Source organism: Mercurialis annua, linkage group LG7 (genome assembly GCF_937616625.2).
Source record: "Mercurialis annua linkage group LG7, ddMerAnnu1.2, whole genome shotgun sequence".
Lineage (NCBI taxonomy): Eukaryota > Viridiplantae > Streptophyta > Magnoliopsida > Malpighiales > Euphorbiaceae > Mercurialis > Mercurialis annua.
Genome location: NC_065576.1, coordinates 12506187 through 12522581, shown reverse-complemented (window position 1 = coordinate 12522581; position 16395 = coordinate 12506187). Strand labels below are relative to the sequence as shown.

Here is a 16395-nt window from a genome sequence, read left to right as displayed (position 1 = left end):
GACTTCAATCGACTTTTTGTTCTTCACAAGAAATAAATTAGACATCCTAAACTTTCCATAGAATCAAGAATCGGATCATTCCGACGTTACTACACCGAGTTATGACCTTTTGAAGTTGACAGTTGTGCAGTAGAAAAAGTGCACGAACGTGTAACCTAAAGTGCACGAACGTGTACTTTGGCCGAAGGGAAATTGAAGGCGAAACTGAAGAAAAAAGTGAAAAATTGGCTAAGTGTTGGAGTGCACGAACGTGTACCTATGGAGCACGAACGTGCACCCCCAGAATCAACAAAATGTGCACGAACGTGCCCCAAAGTGCACGAACGTGCACTTGAGGGTTCCTGCGACCTGTTATCAAATTCAAGGGCACTTCTGGGTTTTCACTTAAACTCGACCTAAAGTCATTCTCTGAGCCAAAAGACATATAAATACCGCCTTAAGACATTGAAGGAAGGGTTCGCTTAGTTCGCCACATTAGACATTAGTTTTACATTAGTTTAGTTTATCTTTTGATTACCGTCCATCGTTTCAGCTTGTATTCTGGATTTTCTTCATCATTGTTTTGGGATTATTGTCGATTAAGGTGCGATAACTATTAAAAGATAAATTATTATTGTTTCTTATTCAGGCATGAATTCTTATTACATTATTGTTGAATTCTCTTTGAATATGTGTAGCTAAACCCTTCATTAGGGATTATTAATGGGATTTATGTCTGTTTAAACGAATTGGATTTGTGGTTTGTTGTTATTACTATGTTTTAATTATTGTTCTTAACGCTTGAATTTATTTGGCCAATTTATTCATTGTTCTGTGTTTTGATTTTTGCTCGAGAGAGTAAAACTGGAATAGACCAACGTGATTAAGAACATAGGAGTTAATTGCGCGAGACTGAATTGACGAGTACGTGTTCTTATGGTTTACTTCATAAACATTAATCGATTAGTAATTTAGGTTAATCATTGTGCGAGAGTGAGTAATTAGCCTGTTACTAGTTTGTTATCTGTTTTTGCCTGCAATTGCTCGAGAGAGAATTTTAGGTGCTTACGATTAGCCTGAACCTTAGTAGAACAACTAAATCCATATTCCAATCTGATTAAACAGCATAATGAAAGTTAATAATCCTTGTTCTTCCCATTATTGTTAAAACCTTATTTATGTTACAGCTTTAGTTAATTTTAGCCATAATTGTTATTTCAGTTTATTTAGTTTAATAACAACATTCAAATTATCTTTTTGGCTATTCAAATTGAGTTTCCTGACTGGTTGTCTTTAGAAGCTTTTTCTGTGGGTACGATATCCGGACGTCGCAGTCTGTATTACAAGTTGACATACTAACAAGGAGGTCAGAGGCAGAGGGCTGACGCCACTCACACTGCCAGCAGTGACATTGTGCACTGGCGGCGCCATCATTGTACTTTGGCAGCACCGTCGGTCCGTGCTAAAAGCGGCGCTGGCGATCCGTACTGGCAGCGGCGTTGTCGTAATAATGCCGACTTTCCTCTCTCTTCCCAATCTTCCCGTTTTCATCAAAATTGAAAGCCTATTTTCTAATTGATTTTATCATTCTCTTAAACTATTATCTTTCAATATAACACTTAGTCACACAATTTTCTTAACAAACGAGCACTGTAATTTGATAGAAGACAGTCATATATGTTAAAATTCTTTAAAAATGGAGGTTTGCTTGAAACTCTAAAAAAAGTAAACGTTTAATCTTTTTTAATTTGTTTATTATAATATTATAGTATAAACTGTATGAGATTAAATTTATTTGTGTTTTATTTTTCTTTGTTTAATTAATTATTGATTAATGATATTACCTTGTTCTTAATTCATTTTTTGTTTTTGTATTTGACAGATCTATATTACTAAACAAGATCAAGTTGTCGGAGATCCTCCAATGTATTGTTATTTAATTTAAATCAGACGTATTGATTTTTGTTGTACTCATTTGTACTTTTTGATTTTCTTTTGTTAGTATTATTTGCTGTAAATATTTCTATATTCAAAGTTGTAATTTATTTCTCGTGATTATATTTTGATTGCAATTTTCATCATCTCCAACAAAAAAAATGTTCTTCATCTCATTTTCTTTTTGATAAAAATGGAGTATAATTGTATAAGTATTTATTTTTTTTTAAATTAATTTCAAGGCTTGTACTTAATTTCGGATAAAAAGTGATGGCTTATTCAAAAAGCCAAAACCGAATTAAAAATTCGAAAACGAACCGAACCGACCGACAATTTTGGTCAAAACAATTTTAGTTTTTGGTGAATATTAACACAGTTCGGTTTACAATATAGACAATTTTGGCACCTTTGTTTTTGGTCGATTCGGAATCGAACCGAACCGAACAGACCGATGCTCACCCCTAATCACACTGAATTTTTATAGTAAAGACACAGTGAATAAAGATATGATCTTGAGTTTCTACCACACCACAAAGAGAACAAAAAAGTTATCCACAGTGACGATAGATCGCTTTGCCAGAAAATGAAGAGAAACCTCTGCAACGTTATGAACAACTAACCAAAGAAAGCATTTAATTCGGGGAGGAACCTTCGAAGGTCAAACATAAATACATGGATTTACGTACAACCCTAATTATAACAATGGATTAAACTTTTTTATACTACTAGTTTACTCTGCACGTGCGCTGCACGTGATTTATAATTTTATCATTTATCATGAATTTCTTTTGAGATTGTTGAAAGTAATTTGGAATTATATATATATATATATATATATATATATATATATATATATATATATATATATATATATATATCATGATTTTATATTTGAGATAGTTGTTTGACATTTATTATAATTTATATTTGATACTATTTAAATATAAAATTTAAAAAATTTAAAAAAAATAAACATTAAATTAATATTATAAATAAACTATTGATACAAAAATTGAATTTAAAAAGAAAAGTACAAAATGAGAGCATAGAGAGTATTGTGGAAATCCCACATTGCTTAGAATAGCTCACTTACTTGAACTTATAAAGATGATCTCTCACACTTGGATTTAGGCCCCAAACAGTACCCAGTTTTGTTGACGCATTAGGAGTTACATCTTACCCGATTTATCACAAATGCGCGCCGTCGGTCGGGTCGGGCGCTTAATAAATTTTTTATTTCTGAAATATTTTTGTAATATTTTATTTTTTGAATAAAACACAATCCGTCGATTTTCTCCTAACTTTTGACTCTGATTTAATTTTGGAAAACATTTTGATTTATTTCCTTTACTTTTTATTACTGTTTTGTTTTTCCAAAATCAGATATATACACTATGTCTTCCTCACTGAAAATATAAGAGATAAACAGCTTTTCAATTTGAAAAAATGACAAAACCAGTTCTTGAGCAATAAAAATAAAAGAGTATAATAGACCGCTGAATACAGTACAGTGTTCTTCGGATTGTGGCTGTTTTATCCTGGGGACAGCGTGGTAGGTACGACTGCTTGCACCATCAGAGGCAGAGCCCCGAAACGTCTTAAAGAGAACGACCTAGTCCGCGACCCAGCCAGAAATAGTGTTCGGTAATTTCGTTTCATTTCATAAACTGTTCCAACATAAACTAATACATCTGACCATACAAAGACATTAAAATATAAAATGTATTAGTTGCACAAGATTTTTAAAATCTATTTTCTGCATCCTCCAAAATTTAATAGGTATGTTCATGAACCTATTTGATATTATTTATTTAAGATTATACGCTTAATTTATCTACTTATATTTTAGGTGTGATATGAATGGTTAATTAATATTGTATTTGTAATATGATCTGTTAATATATTATTTATAATAATAATAATAATAATAAATATAAATTTTATATGATAAATCATATATATATATATATATATATATATATTAAGATATAAATATTTAAAATTTAATATATATATATATATATATATATATATATATATATATATATATATATATTAAGATATAAATATTTAAAATTTAATACCTAATAATTTATTATTTATATTTGAAATTGTTGAGCGTGATTTTACAATTTTTATATTTGAAATTTTCACATCATGATTTTATCTATTTTAAATTTGTTGTAATTAATATTTGAAATAATTTAAATGTAGAAAAATAAATTAATAATATAAACAAACTATTAATACGTATAAAAAAATTCGATGTTATTCATAAATTGCAATATTATATGTTTGATTAGGATTAGAAAAGTTAATAAGATATGTAGATAATTTTTATTTCCATGAAAGTGTTAGAGGTTGATTAGAATTTGAAAAGATTTCTAATAAGGAAAGTCTATTAGTAATGAAGAAGGTATTTTTGTCCATGAATGAAAGTGTTCCTCACTTTTTGACGGCTAGGGTTTTCATAATCCTTGCTTCTCACGTCTTCTTTTTCCGGCGGTCTACGGCTGCCGGTCTTGTCTTTAATCATGTCCTATGTCAGCCATGCTACTATGTTTGCTTCAGTTACTAAAAAACCTATTGTTAACAGAGATCAGACTAATATAACACCATCAATGGCAAAACCATCTTTTGCTGATATAATCAATGGGAAGAAAGAATCTCTTATTCCTACAGCCTTACCGGAGAATAAAGGAGGCTTCATTGCAATCAAAGTTAATCAAGACAGATATGAGAAACAAATTAGAGAGTGTGAATTTGCCTTGATTGGTAGAGTGATATTGAACAAAGGAGATACCCCTTGGAAGGTTGCAAATTTAAAAAAGAGATTGACTGAATCATGGAACATTGTTAAGAATTGGAGATTAATATCTATAGGAAAGGGTTTTTATTATATAATCCTCTCTTCCTTTGAGGATAAAATTAAGGTTTAGGGTATGGGATCAATGGCTATTAAACCTGGAACTATCAGACTTCAACCGTGGGTCCCTGATTTTAATCCAATGGAGTAGAAAATCTTCTAATGCTCAAGTTTGGGTTAGATTTTATAGGCTGCCATGGGATTATTGGGATGTGCAAATATTGGCGGATACTGCTAGAGGAATAGGCATTCCTCTTTGATGAGGCTACTGCTAATGGAGATTTAGGACATTTTGCAAGAGTTCTAATTGATGTTGATGTAGCTTCTGAACTTCCAAATCTATTACTCATTGAAAGGATAGGGAAGAGTTTTTTCATTGATGTTGTTTATTAGCACCTCCCAAGTTTCTGTAGTTCTTGCAAAATCATTGGCCATGTGATTGCAAACTACAGACACAGGAACTTTCAGAATACTGAGGATCTACGTAAAACTGAAGCAGTAAAAAAGAAGAAAGCTCCAGAGGTTACTAAACAATGGGCACCTAAGCAAGTTGTGGAGAAATCAGAACTTGAAAAATCTGCTTTCAAAGTAGATAACCAGGCCTGTGTTGAAGCAAAGAACAATGATACAAATTCACAAACAGATTTAGATAATGAAATTGACGATCTTGCTGTTGTTATATTAGATACATATTCAAATATCAAAGAGCCCCCTTCAGTCCATATTGATTTTCTTCTTGCTTATATACATCCTGATAGGCCAGAATCAACGATTTCAGTTAATCAAGTAGTTGGAGATTCTTTGCCAATTTTAACAATACCTAGAGAATCATGGGCTGATATTTCCGAAAAAGAAGACACTCTCAACGCTGAAGATCAGAACTAGATTCCGGTGATTAAGAAGAAAAAGAATTCAAAGATACATCAGAATGAGAATCAGATTGCTCTTTCCAAAAGAGCAATTCGGACACCTAACAAACTGAATTTATGAAGTTCCTCTATTGGAACTGTCGTGGGTTTGCGAACCCTAAAACAAGAGGTACATTATTTAATTATTGCAGGCGTTTTTAACCTGATGTGGTTTGTCTTGCTGAACCGATGATTCCCTTTAGAGATGTCCCTAGCTCTTTTTGGAATTCTCTAAGGTTACGTCTTATTGCTGTGATTTCTAGAAATCTTCCTTCTATGTGGATTCTAGTTGCCGATTCTTCTCTCACTCCTTTCAATATCGTTATTAGCCTGCAACATATTTCTTTTGATGTTAGGGTCAATAATAGTATTCAACATATCTCTTGTGTTTATGGGAGTAATTGTTATCGTAAAAGAAGGGAGCTTTGGGCTGACCTATCTCTTATTCGTAACAACTTTTTTGGAGGTTGGGTTATTATTGGTGATTTCAACACTATCAAAAACATTTCAGAGAAGTCTGGTCGGCCTCCTTTGGATCGTTCTATGGAAGACTTTAGAAATTTTATTGATAGTTTTGATCTTCAGAGTGTCACTTTTCAAGGTGCTTTATATACGTGGAGCAATGGTCGTAGGGGATGTCATCGCGTGGAATGCCTCTTGGATGGAGCCTTGGTTTCGAAAGAAATTGTTTGTAATTGGCAGTTCATTAATTCTTGTGCGCTTCCTATACATAATTCGGATCATAATCCCATCTTATTTCAAGCTTATAATTCTGCTAGTGGTTTTACTAGATTCAGATTTCAGTCAGTGTGGCTTAGTCACCCAGATTTTATGGACTTCATTCGCACAAACTGGGGAAGTTTTCATGAAACTTCTCCTTTCATTTCCTTCTCGAAAAAACTCAAGAATTTGAGATTGAATTTGAGGCAGTGGAATAAAAATGTTTTTGGCCATCTGGACTCCAACATTAAAGCTGCAGAAAATAAATTATTGTCTATTCAAAATGACATTTCCAGTTCAGGTTTCTCTGATTTATTGCTTAATCAAGAAATGGATGCCCATGCTGCTTTTGACATGGTTCTTAGACAAAAAGAAATTTATTTGAAAGACAAAAGCAGGATTTCTTGGCTCAAGGAGGGGATCGAAATTCTGAATTCTTTCATCGTTCTTGTAATATTCGAAAGACTAAAGCGGAAATCCATTCTATGTTTGTTGACGGGGTTCTTACTAATGATACAGAGAAAATTGGAAAACACATTACCACTTATTACGACAATTTATTTAAAGCTGCTCCTCTAAGTTATCCTAATTTGGATATTGTGAAAACCATTATCCCCAACATGGTTATAGAGAAGGAAAATGTTGAGCTGGTTAAATGTCCTTCTAATGAGGGCATCAGAGCAATTGTTTTTGATATGGATGGTTCTAGTGCTCCCGGTCCTGATGGTTTCTCTGGTGCTTTTTTTAAGAATTGTTGGGATATTGTCGGTAAAGATTTATGCAATCTGGTGATTCATTTCTTCAAATTCGGCAAGCTCTCCTCGGATCTTTGCTCAAGTATAATGGTGCTCATCCCGAAGATTAAGGAGGCCATTATGATTGAGCAATTTCGTTCTATTGTTTTGAGCAATTTCGGCTTCAAAGTGATTACTAAAATTGTGGCTAATCGTCCGGCTAACATTGCTGAAAGGATTTTATCAGAAAATCAATTTGGTTTTGTTAAAAAATAGATCCATTTCTCATTGCATTGCAGCTGCTTCTGAGGGAATCAATGTTTTAAACAAGAGTTGTTTTGGTGGTAATATGGCAATGAAAATAGACATCAAAAAAGCCTTTGATACTATGGAGTGGGGTTTCATTCTTGAAGTTCTGGATGCCTTTGGCTTTAGCCTGCATTTCAGAGACTGGATTTTGGAGATATTTTCTTCTGCAAGGATCTCTATTATGATTAATGGTACAACTAAAGGCTATTTCTCTTGCTCTCGTGGTGTTCGGCAAGGAGACCCGCTCTCTCCTTTGTTATTTTGCATTGCTGAGGATCTTTTATCTCGCTTAATTTCCTATTATGTTCAAATGGGGATCTCAAGCTCATGAGTTATTCTAGAGGTACTTCCTTTATTTCTCACTTGTTTTATGCTGATGATTTATTGCTTTTCTGCAAAGCTTCGATAAAAAATGCTAAAGCAATTAAAGCAACTTTTGAGATGTATGACTCTATTTCGGGTCAATGGGTGAGTTAGGATAAATCTTCCGCATTTTTTGGAAAATCGGTCACTGATCATAGAGCAAGAAATCTTACTTCACTTTTGAATATTAAACAAGGAAATCTTCCTTTCGACTATCTCGGAATTCCATTATTATTGGCGCTCCTAGAAAATGTTATTTACAAAAAATTGCAGATAGAATTACCTCTAAATTCTCTGGTTGGAAAGGAAGTGCGTTATCTATGACGGAGAGAGTTACTCTTGTTAACTCGGTGATTATGAGCTCGCTTCTTCACTCTTTCTCGATCTATAAATGGCCAAAAAGTCTCATTAGCCATATAGAGAAATGTATGCGTAATTTTGTGTGGACCGGTTCCATTGAGAAATCTAAGCTTGTTTCGGTGCCCTGGAAAATCTGTTGCCGTGCTAATAAAGATGGAGGATTAGGTTTGAAAAACCTTCATGCTATGAATAAAGCTATACTTTCTAAGATTGCTTGGGATATGATTAGTTATGATGTATTCCCTTTAAATGTCTTAAAAACTCGATTTTTAACAGTTTCTAGTGTTCCTAAGCAGCACCCCATCGGTTCCTCGGTTTGGAGCTCAATCAAAGAGGTTTATGCTTCAATTAAAGCTGATTGTAGGTGGATCATTGGAGAAAATTCAAAGCTTAATCTTTGGACTGATGAATGGATTGTCCCTTCAGTTGCTAATCGGATGAATTTACCATTTGCAATTCAGTCTAAAAAGACGGATCTCGCCAAAGATTTCTTTGATGGTTCATGGCACCTGCCTAATGAAATTCCTTTAGACATTGCAAATGAAATCAGTCTTATCATTCCTTGTAATGATACTTCAGATACTTGTTTATGGGTTTATTCTCTAGAAGGTAATTTCAAAGTTAATCTGAATTACTCCGTGATCATTGGCACGAGAAATCCGGTTCCTTGGTCCAAGTTCATTTGGAAAGCTTATCTTCCTCCGTCGAGATCGATGACTTGTTGGAGAGCCTTTCTTGGGTATTTACCCACTGATTGCTCTTTACAAAAAAAAGGTTTTAATATGGCCTCAAGATGCAATTTTTGTAATGTCGCGGTAGAAGATATTGAGCACATTTTTGTCAGATGTCCTTTCGTTCAAAACCTATGGATTACGGTTGGTTTGATTTTTGGCCGGAGGATTAACACTGATGATTCTTTGAAAAATCTAATTTTGGAGGCCTCCAATGAGAATTTCAGCCATCAAGTTTTTGATATTTGGAATGTAGCAGTGGTAACTTCAGTTTGGTTACTTTGGAATCATAGAAATTTGATAACTTTTGAAGATCATCAACCGAATATTCATGATCTGATTCGTAGACTGTCTTGTGCCTTAAAAGAATGTGATTCTTTCACCCATCGCCCAAGTAATAATTCCATTTCAGAACTACAAATTTTATCTAATCTTCGAATCAGGAATGTTTCTCCTAAACCTTTAAAGGTAACTTCAGTTATTTGGCGTCCCCCTCCTTTAGGGTGGATCAAAGTTAATACAGACGGTTCAGCTTTGGGAACTCCGGGACCTGCAGGCGGTGGAGGCATTTTTAGAAATGCGAGGGGATTCTGTAATGGTTGTTTCTCTCTTAATCTTGGCTTTGTCTTCACGTTTTGGGCGGACATCGAAACTGCAATTTTTGTCGTTTTAAAAGCGCAAGATATGGGTTTTGACCACCTTTGGCTAGAATGTGATTCAATTTATGTCGTGAACTTATTCAAGAGAAGAGATTGGCAAATTCCGTGGAAATTGAGACTGAAATGGATTGCTTGCCTTAATTACATTAGCAATATTCGGTTTGTCGTTTCTCATATTTATAGAGAAGGCAATATAGTTGCGGATACCCTGGCTCGTCATGGAGTTTCTATCCAAGGAATGATGTGGTGGTATCAAGCTCCAGACCTCTGCTCTAGTTCAATCTATGATGATTTGGCTGGCAAAGAAAGGTTTAGAATTAGTTGATTTCTGTTTGAGGATGAGTTTTGGTTTCTCAAAGCTGTTTCTTCTAAAGAGTTGGGATGTGCTTCTCAAGATGTTGTTGCCTGCAATCAATGGTATAGCTCTGATTTTTTTTAATGACAATTCCTTTGGCAGTTGCAATTTACTGTGGCAAGGTATATTGGATGGTTTTGATTGGTTGTGTGAAGTGGAGATTTGCACTTTGGCAACTAGAATCAAGTGAAGCAGAATGATTCTTCTCATATTTACATAGGCTTCATTCATAGTTTATTGATTTCCTGGATAGTGGCTTTTATCTGAGTTGAGTCCTAGGAGATTTTCTTTTTCCAGAATTTTCTGATTATGTAATCCCTTAGTTTTGCTAAAACTTTCGGTCTTTTGTTCTTTATTTTTCTTGTACTCGAACTCCTTTTTCTATTAATATTATTGTTGGTTTCGAGGAAAATGATGTTTACGCTAAGAGGGTGTCAACCTAGTTGAGATGTTTGGGTGCGTTTCCTGATTCCTCGACTCCAAATTTTACGTAAAAAAATATATATAGATATAGATTATAGAGTTATTCGCCTGATTTATTTTTAGAATGAATTTCATAATTTTTACTTTACAATATATGGAATCCTTTATACTATAACTTCTTTTTGATTAGATTTGATAAATGCAAAATTTATATATAGTTAGATTTATGAGGTGATTTTTTTCTCATGACATAAAAGATTTATTTTCCTATCATGAATAACAATGATATATGTAATCCTCAGCATGTTACACGGGCAATTGGTCCTTAACATCTAAATGAGTGACTTGTTTCAACTCTGAGAATTCTTTGTCAACTTGATTTGTCATGCAAATTTTCTCATTTATTTTTTCTTCTTTTCTTTTTCCCCATAAAACACAGTAGAGACCTACAACCAACAGCAGCCCGCCCAAAAGACTGCAAATACAACAAATTAGACTTCATTAACAAAAAAAAAAATTCATTTAACACCAATAGTCACGTTGGTTTAATATGGTCGAAATATATTTAAATACTTTCACCTAAAATAAAAATGAAGATATATATATATAGTATGAGAAGGATCTAAATTAAATTTAGATATCAATTTCATAAATATTGTGGAATTTAGTTATCAATCATAGAATTTAAAATGGAAAAGACATGAGAATAAAATGAATTTAGTATACCTTCCGAGAGTAATGGTCTCGCAGAGGAGAACTGCAGAACAGAAGATTGTTAAGACTAAATTTAAAGGCGTGGACATGGCCAAGAAGACCGGCCCTTTTTTCTCTACAATCCAAGATTGTATGTAGAATGTAACACCCGTCACCAAAATTCCCTGTCACAATATATCAGCAAGTAATCCATTAATCAAAGACCTAATTATGTAAAAAAAAACACCATCTTGAACTTTTTTTTCTTTTATACTCTGACCTTTTAAAAAAACCATCTGTACGCAATTTTGGGTTTTATATTTTCATCCCTATCCAAAAATATTAAAAATGTTTACTAGGTCATTGAATTATGAACTCAAATTGAACTAAAAAAAAAAAAAGAGAACTTACACAATAAAGTACAGCGAGAAGCTTAACGTTCCAACCAAGCATCCATTCATGAGGATGTCTTACTAAAGCAATGGCGATGACAAATGATTGAATTGAACTTAGACAGCACTGAAATGTCGTAAATAGAAGCTTTGATGGGTAGCTCTTCAAAACTCCTACCTGTCTCAACCAACCCATAAACTAACTTTTTCACATTTTTAATTTAATTTAATTGTAACATTAATTATGCTTAATCTCGTAATATATTTTAGAAAAATTATTCTAAACTCCTCTATATATATCATAATTCATCCTGCTTATTATGTAGTCTCTGTAATAATGCGTATGAAAAGGTTAATCATTTGTTCTTTGATTGTCTTTATTTTTGGGATTTTCGGAATAAAATTTTGGTTGCTTTAGACTTCAATAGTCGGGAGGTTAATGTTCTATCATATTTGGTAGGGTAAAAAAAAGAAGACTTTCAATCAAAATATCTGTACTGAGTTTCTTTTTGATAAAATTATGTATAGTGGGGTGTAAGATTAATTTGGATAATCATTTAATTGTAGATAGTTAATTAGCTGCTTGAATTTCTCTGTTTTGTTAGATTGTACTATTTTCTTTCATTATAATATAATTGGTGCTTTGGTGATTGACAAAAATAAAATTATAAAAATTGTCAAAAGATTAGCGCTATCACAAAAAATGCACAAAATTTTGGAGTTTTTGATATAATTTGGCATATAAGTTAAACCAACAAAGGTTAATTTATTCCCTGAACTTGGTATAAAAAATCAACATAAGCCCAAATGGATGGTTTTAAAAAACATAAGAAATTTGAAATTTTGGTTCTTTTTATTCCATCGTAAGAGTTATCAAAAACTGATCGGTGCATTGTATATAAATTGGAACTGATATAGAATAATTTAACTGGACAATTTATACATAAAAGGGTAAAACAAGCTAAATGGTTAAGCTCGTCGTTTATTTTTTCAAAGACATAAACTTAATAGTAATCGATATTTGTGTAAAATTCGAGGACAAAATGAACTTTTATTATAAGTAAAACATATGAGCATGAAAATGTTGATGTAAAAGTGAGAAGATGTTAGAAAATTTACCTGCAAGACAAGCCACAAACCCCAAAAAGTATTGGACATGAGCATGAGAAAGCAGCCCTTAACCCAAGTAAGGCCAGATGAAACATGTGGTTGATAGGTATTATGGATTCCAAAAATGTGATAGTGACACAGTTGTTTGAAATGAGGACCCTTCACAAATGCAAGTGTTGCAACACCTCCTATGCATGCAACTATCCCTATTACCTTTGCTTTACCTGCAGATGTCCTCAATTTCAACACTTCCATCCTGTATCAATGTACATGTAATTAGAAAAATTATTGCACGGAACTGTTATGCCATATTATTCGTTCAACAAACTAATGATGTGTAGTCATATGGAAAAATTAATAATAAAAAAATTAAACAATAACTGATTTCAACACCTCCATCTTGTATCAATATATGCAATATTTTACGTATTTCAAAAAAATTATTTTAGAAAAATTACTATATTTTACATATTACAAAAAATATAGTGATTTTTAGTCTAATTTTTATTTATTATTATTAATGATTATTTGATAAATTCTATTTAAGATGGTAGTAACTTCTTTGAAAAATTAGATATTACAAGATTTGATCTACAATTTTATTAAAATAAAATTGGTTAATTTATTAAAATAGTTCTTTAAAATAAGAGTGGCAGAATATTATTTATAGTATAAAACTCAATATTTCAATAAAACTTTGTAGTTTCTTATATGTAATAATTATGTAGATGAGTTCCTAAAAATAACCAGAAAACTTTCTTTGAATAATACATTTTCAGATTCCTCTATACACTTATAATGGAAATGTTAACCCACTTTATTGATATGCTTTAATAAATTAAATATATCTTCATTAAAGTAATAAAGTAGAGAAATAAAAATTCGTCCCAAAAAAAAGGTAGACAAATAAAAGCATCGTCATAGAATAATCCCTTTTTTTAACAATTCCACTAATAATAACATTTATTTCTAGCCCTCTCTTTGCATGAAGCAACTAAAAGAACTTATGTAATTTATATTTGTCTGCCTACTTGGCCATCTAAAAAGCGATCCATCTGATTGATCAAATCATGTTTTCAAATTCATGTTCTTTTTGATATACTAATCAAAAATATCTTTATATATTCTGAGCAGAAGGGCCAAGAAAATAAAGAAAAATAACAAAAATAACACGGACACGGATACGGAGGAAACGGCGAAAATAATATTATTTCAAGACTTTTTATGTAAAAAATGAAGTTTCGCGTTCAAAACATCAAGTATCCGAAATGTTTCCGAAGATATGTTAATTGAATAAAGTGTGCGTGCTACCTGCGCAAATATCAATACAAATAATGAGAAAACATAGTCAAAAGGTTACCTGAGCAAAAGGGCCAAGAAAAAAGTAATGACGGGAAGACAGTTAGTAGTTGCAGCAGCCAGAGTTGCAGTTGTGTACACAAGTCCTATGCCATAGATATCCAAACTTAAAGTAACCCTGTACAATCACAACACATGTCATCCCGCTATGTATAGCACGAAAACATCAAAAAAAATTTAATAAATGAACAATAATTTTATAAAATTAAGCTATAAGTATTTCCAGAAATGAAAATGGAACACCTGGGATTCAAAAAGTTTAATATAACATTGATCACATATTGGCTTGAAAACATAATGGTTATTGAAATTTGACCTAATTAAAAAAAATGATATTGTTTTAAGAATATTAAACTTTAATTTGCTGATTACCGGTTAGCATATCTAAAAAAATTTACCAATTAAAACGTACGTGGAATCAGACACCTCCTCATAAGAAAAGGTTTATGTTGCTGTCACATTAGTATTCCGGTTCCAGAACGATATTTTTGGTTATCAAATTAAAGTTCATTAACCTTAAAAATAATCAATCTCGAATACATATTTTAAAATTAGGCCAAAATTTTATAATCTATAATATTTTTACAAAAATTGTTAAAATTATAAATTATGAGAAACTTGACTAAAATATTTTTCAATTTTTTTTAACAATTTAGTATGTCAATTTTACTAATGCTTACAATTATATTTAAAAGGTAAATTAAAGTGATGAAGGATGAAATTGATCAAGAAAAAGTAAATATATTATAGTCCCTCAGTTTATTTTAATGATAAAATAGTTTATTATTGAAGAAAATTCATAATAATTAAACAAATTATCTATCTAATTTATAAAAACATAGCATGTTATTATCGAAGAAAATTTAAAATGTATGAATTAAATATGAAATATTTTTTTGTAAAAAATATAAATCACAAAACTATATTTTATTGTTAATAATTGAAACTCTTTATATTTTTAATAGCTTCTTTAGACATAATTGTCAAAATTCGTAAAATTAGCTAACAATAATGTCGAAATAATATTTTAAACATATTTTTATTAATTTGATCATAGACATGGATATATTGCTTGGAAAAATTTGAAAATTGAATTGCATATACATACCCAAATAAAGAGAGCAGGAAAAGCTTGCAAAATGTAACAAATGACATAGGAGGAATATTTTTCCTGCAAATGAAGATTGATGATAATCATTATCGATCGAACAATGGATGACGATGACGAATCAAGCAAGAAAAAAATAACGCATTTAAACGGAGGTTAGTACCGTTCCAAGAACAGAGCGACAGGCCCCAAGAAAATTGTAGCAGTTGCTTGTCTATAGAAAACGAACACAAAATTGTTCAATCCACCATTAAAAGCAGCCTTGGAGATCAAGAACATACCGGCATAAATTGACTGAACTAAAAACACTGCTAAATAAGCTTTCTTTTCATTCATTTTAAAAATAAATAGCTAGAATTTAGAAACTTTTTTTTAATAATTTAGCAAGAAACTATGGAAGAAGAAGAAATGAAGACTGAAAATATAGGAACATGATATGTTTATATAATAGTATTGGTAATAAAGAAAATGTACTCAAGCCTCTTTCTATTGGGACGTGTGAGGCCAAAGATAAATAATACTAACCTACTTTAGTGTGAGGACCACCTACAGCCAGTGCTCGTGTTTTTCAAACTACTAATGCATTAGCCTTCTTAATTTTTTTTTTTTTTATACAAGAGGAGAGGCACAAGCCTCAAAACACTTAAGCGACAATGCTTCTGTTATAAGAAACACCACTAAGATCATGCTCAATCCAAGCAGCCAGACTCCTCGGAACAGAATCATGATAAATAATCCCCACCGTGCTTCCACCGCCCATCGAGGCCAAATGATCCGCTGCATTGTTAGCTTCTCTTAAACATGCATCACATGAACTTCCCAATCTCGATTAATCAGCTCCCTAATAGCAAAAAGAAGATTAGAATATTGAGCTGCAATTGCAGAACTATTGATTTTCTCAACAACCGTCTTGTTATCAATCTCGAGAATGACTCGTCGAACACCAAGCTTCCATCCCAACAACAGCCCGTAATAAGCTCCTTTAAACTCTGGCCCAATGACCGAGTCCTTCCCTATGGTCAAAGCGAAACTCCCTATCCACTGCCCCATATCATTGCGCACAATACCTCCAGCTTTGGCCATTCCAGTTTCCTGATCAAAGGCACCATCTTTGTTGATTTTAGTCCAAGTAGGAGGCGGACAAGTCCACCCTATCATCTGATCCACTCTCTGCACTGAGTTCGATCTACTCATCGCCTTGCAATCCTTGGCCAGCTTGTTATATTTCATCATAGCAGTTATGTCATTCCACACTTGCCAACCTAAAACTTCTTTAGAGCCAAAAATCACTTGATTTCTCCAACGCCAAATATGCCAAATGATATCCCCAAACAACAGTTTCCAATCATCTTTAGAAGTAGACCCAACATTACCGGCTAAATTACCCATAA

General features: G+C 32.4%; 1 protein-coding gene across 1 annotated transcript; it reads right to left on the bottom strand.

The window, feature by feature from the left end:
* Positions 1 to 10533: 10533 nt before the first annotated feature.
* LOC126656611 (WAT1-related protein At5g64700) lies at positions 10534 to 15428 on the bottom strand. The gene is made up of 7 exons (XM_050351215.2): positions 15168 to 15428; positions 15005 to 15067; positions 13898 to 14014; positions 12547 to 12793; positions 11447 to 11605; positions 11069 to 11220; positions 10534 to 10817 (listed from the first exon to the last, which is right to left on the bottom strand). The coding sequence occupies exons 1-7, from the start codon at positions 15338 to 15340 to the stop codon at positions 10649 to 10651; spliced, it is 1080 nt and encodes a 359-aa protein (XP_050207172.1). The 5' UTR covers positions 15341 to 15428; the 3' UTR covers positions 10534 to 10648.
* Positions 15429 to 16395: the final 967 nt, after the last annotated feature.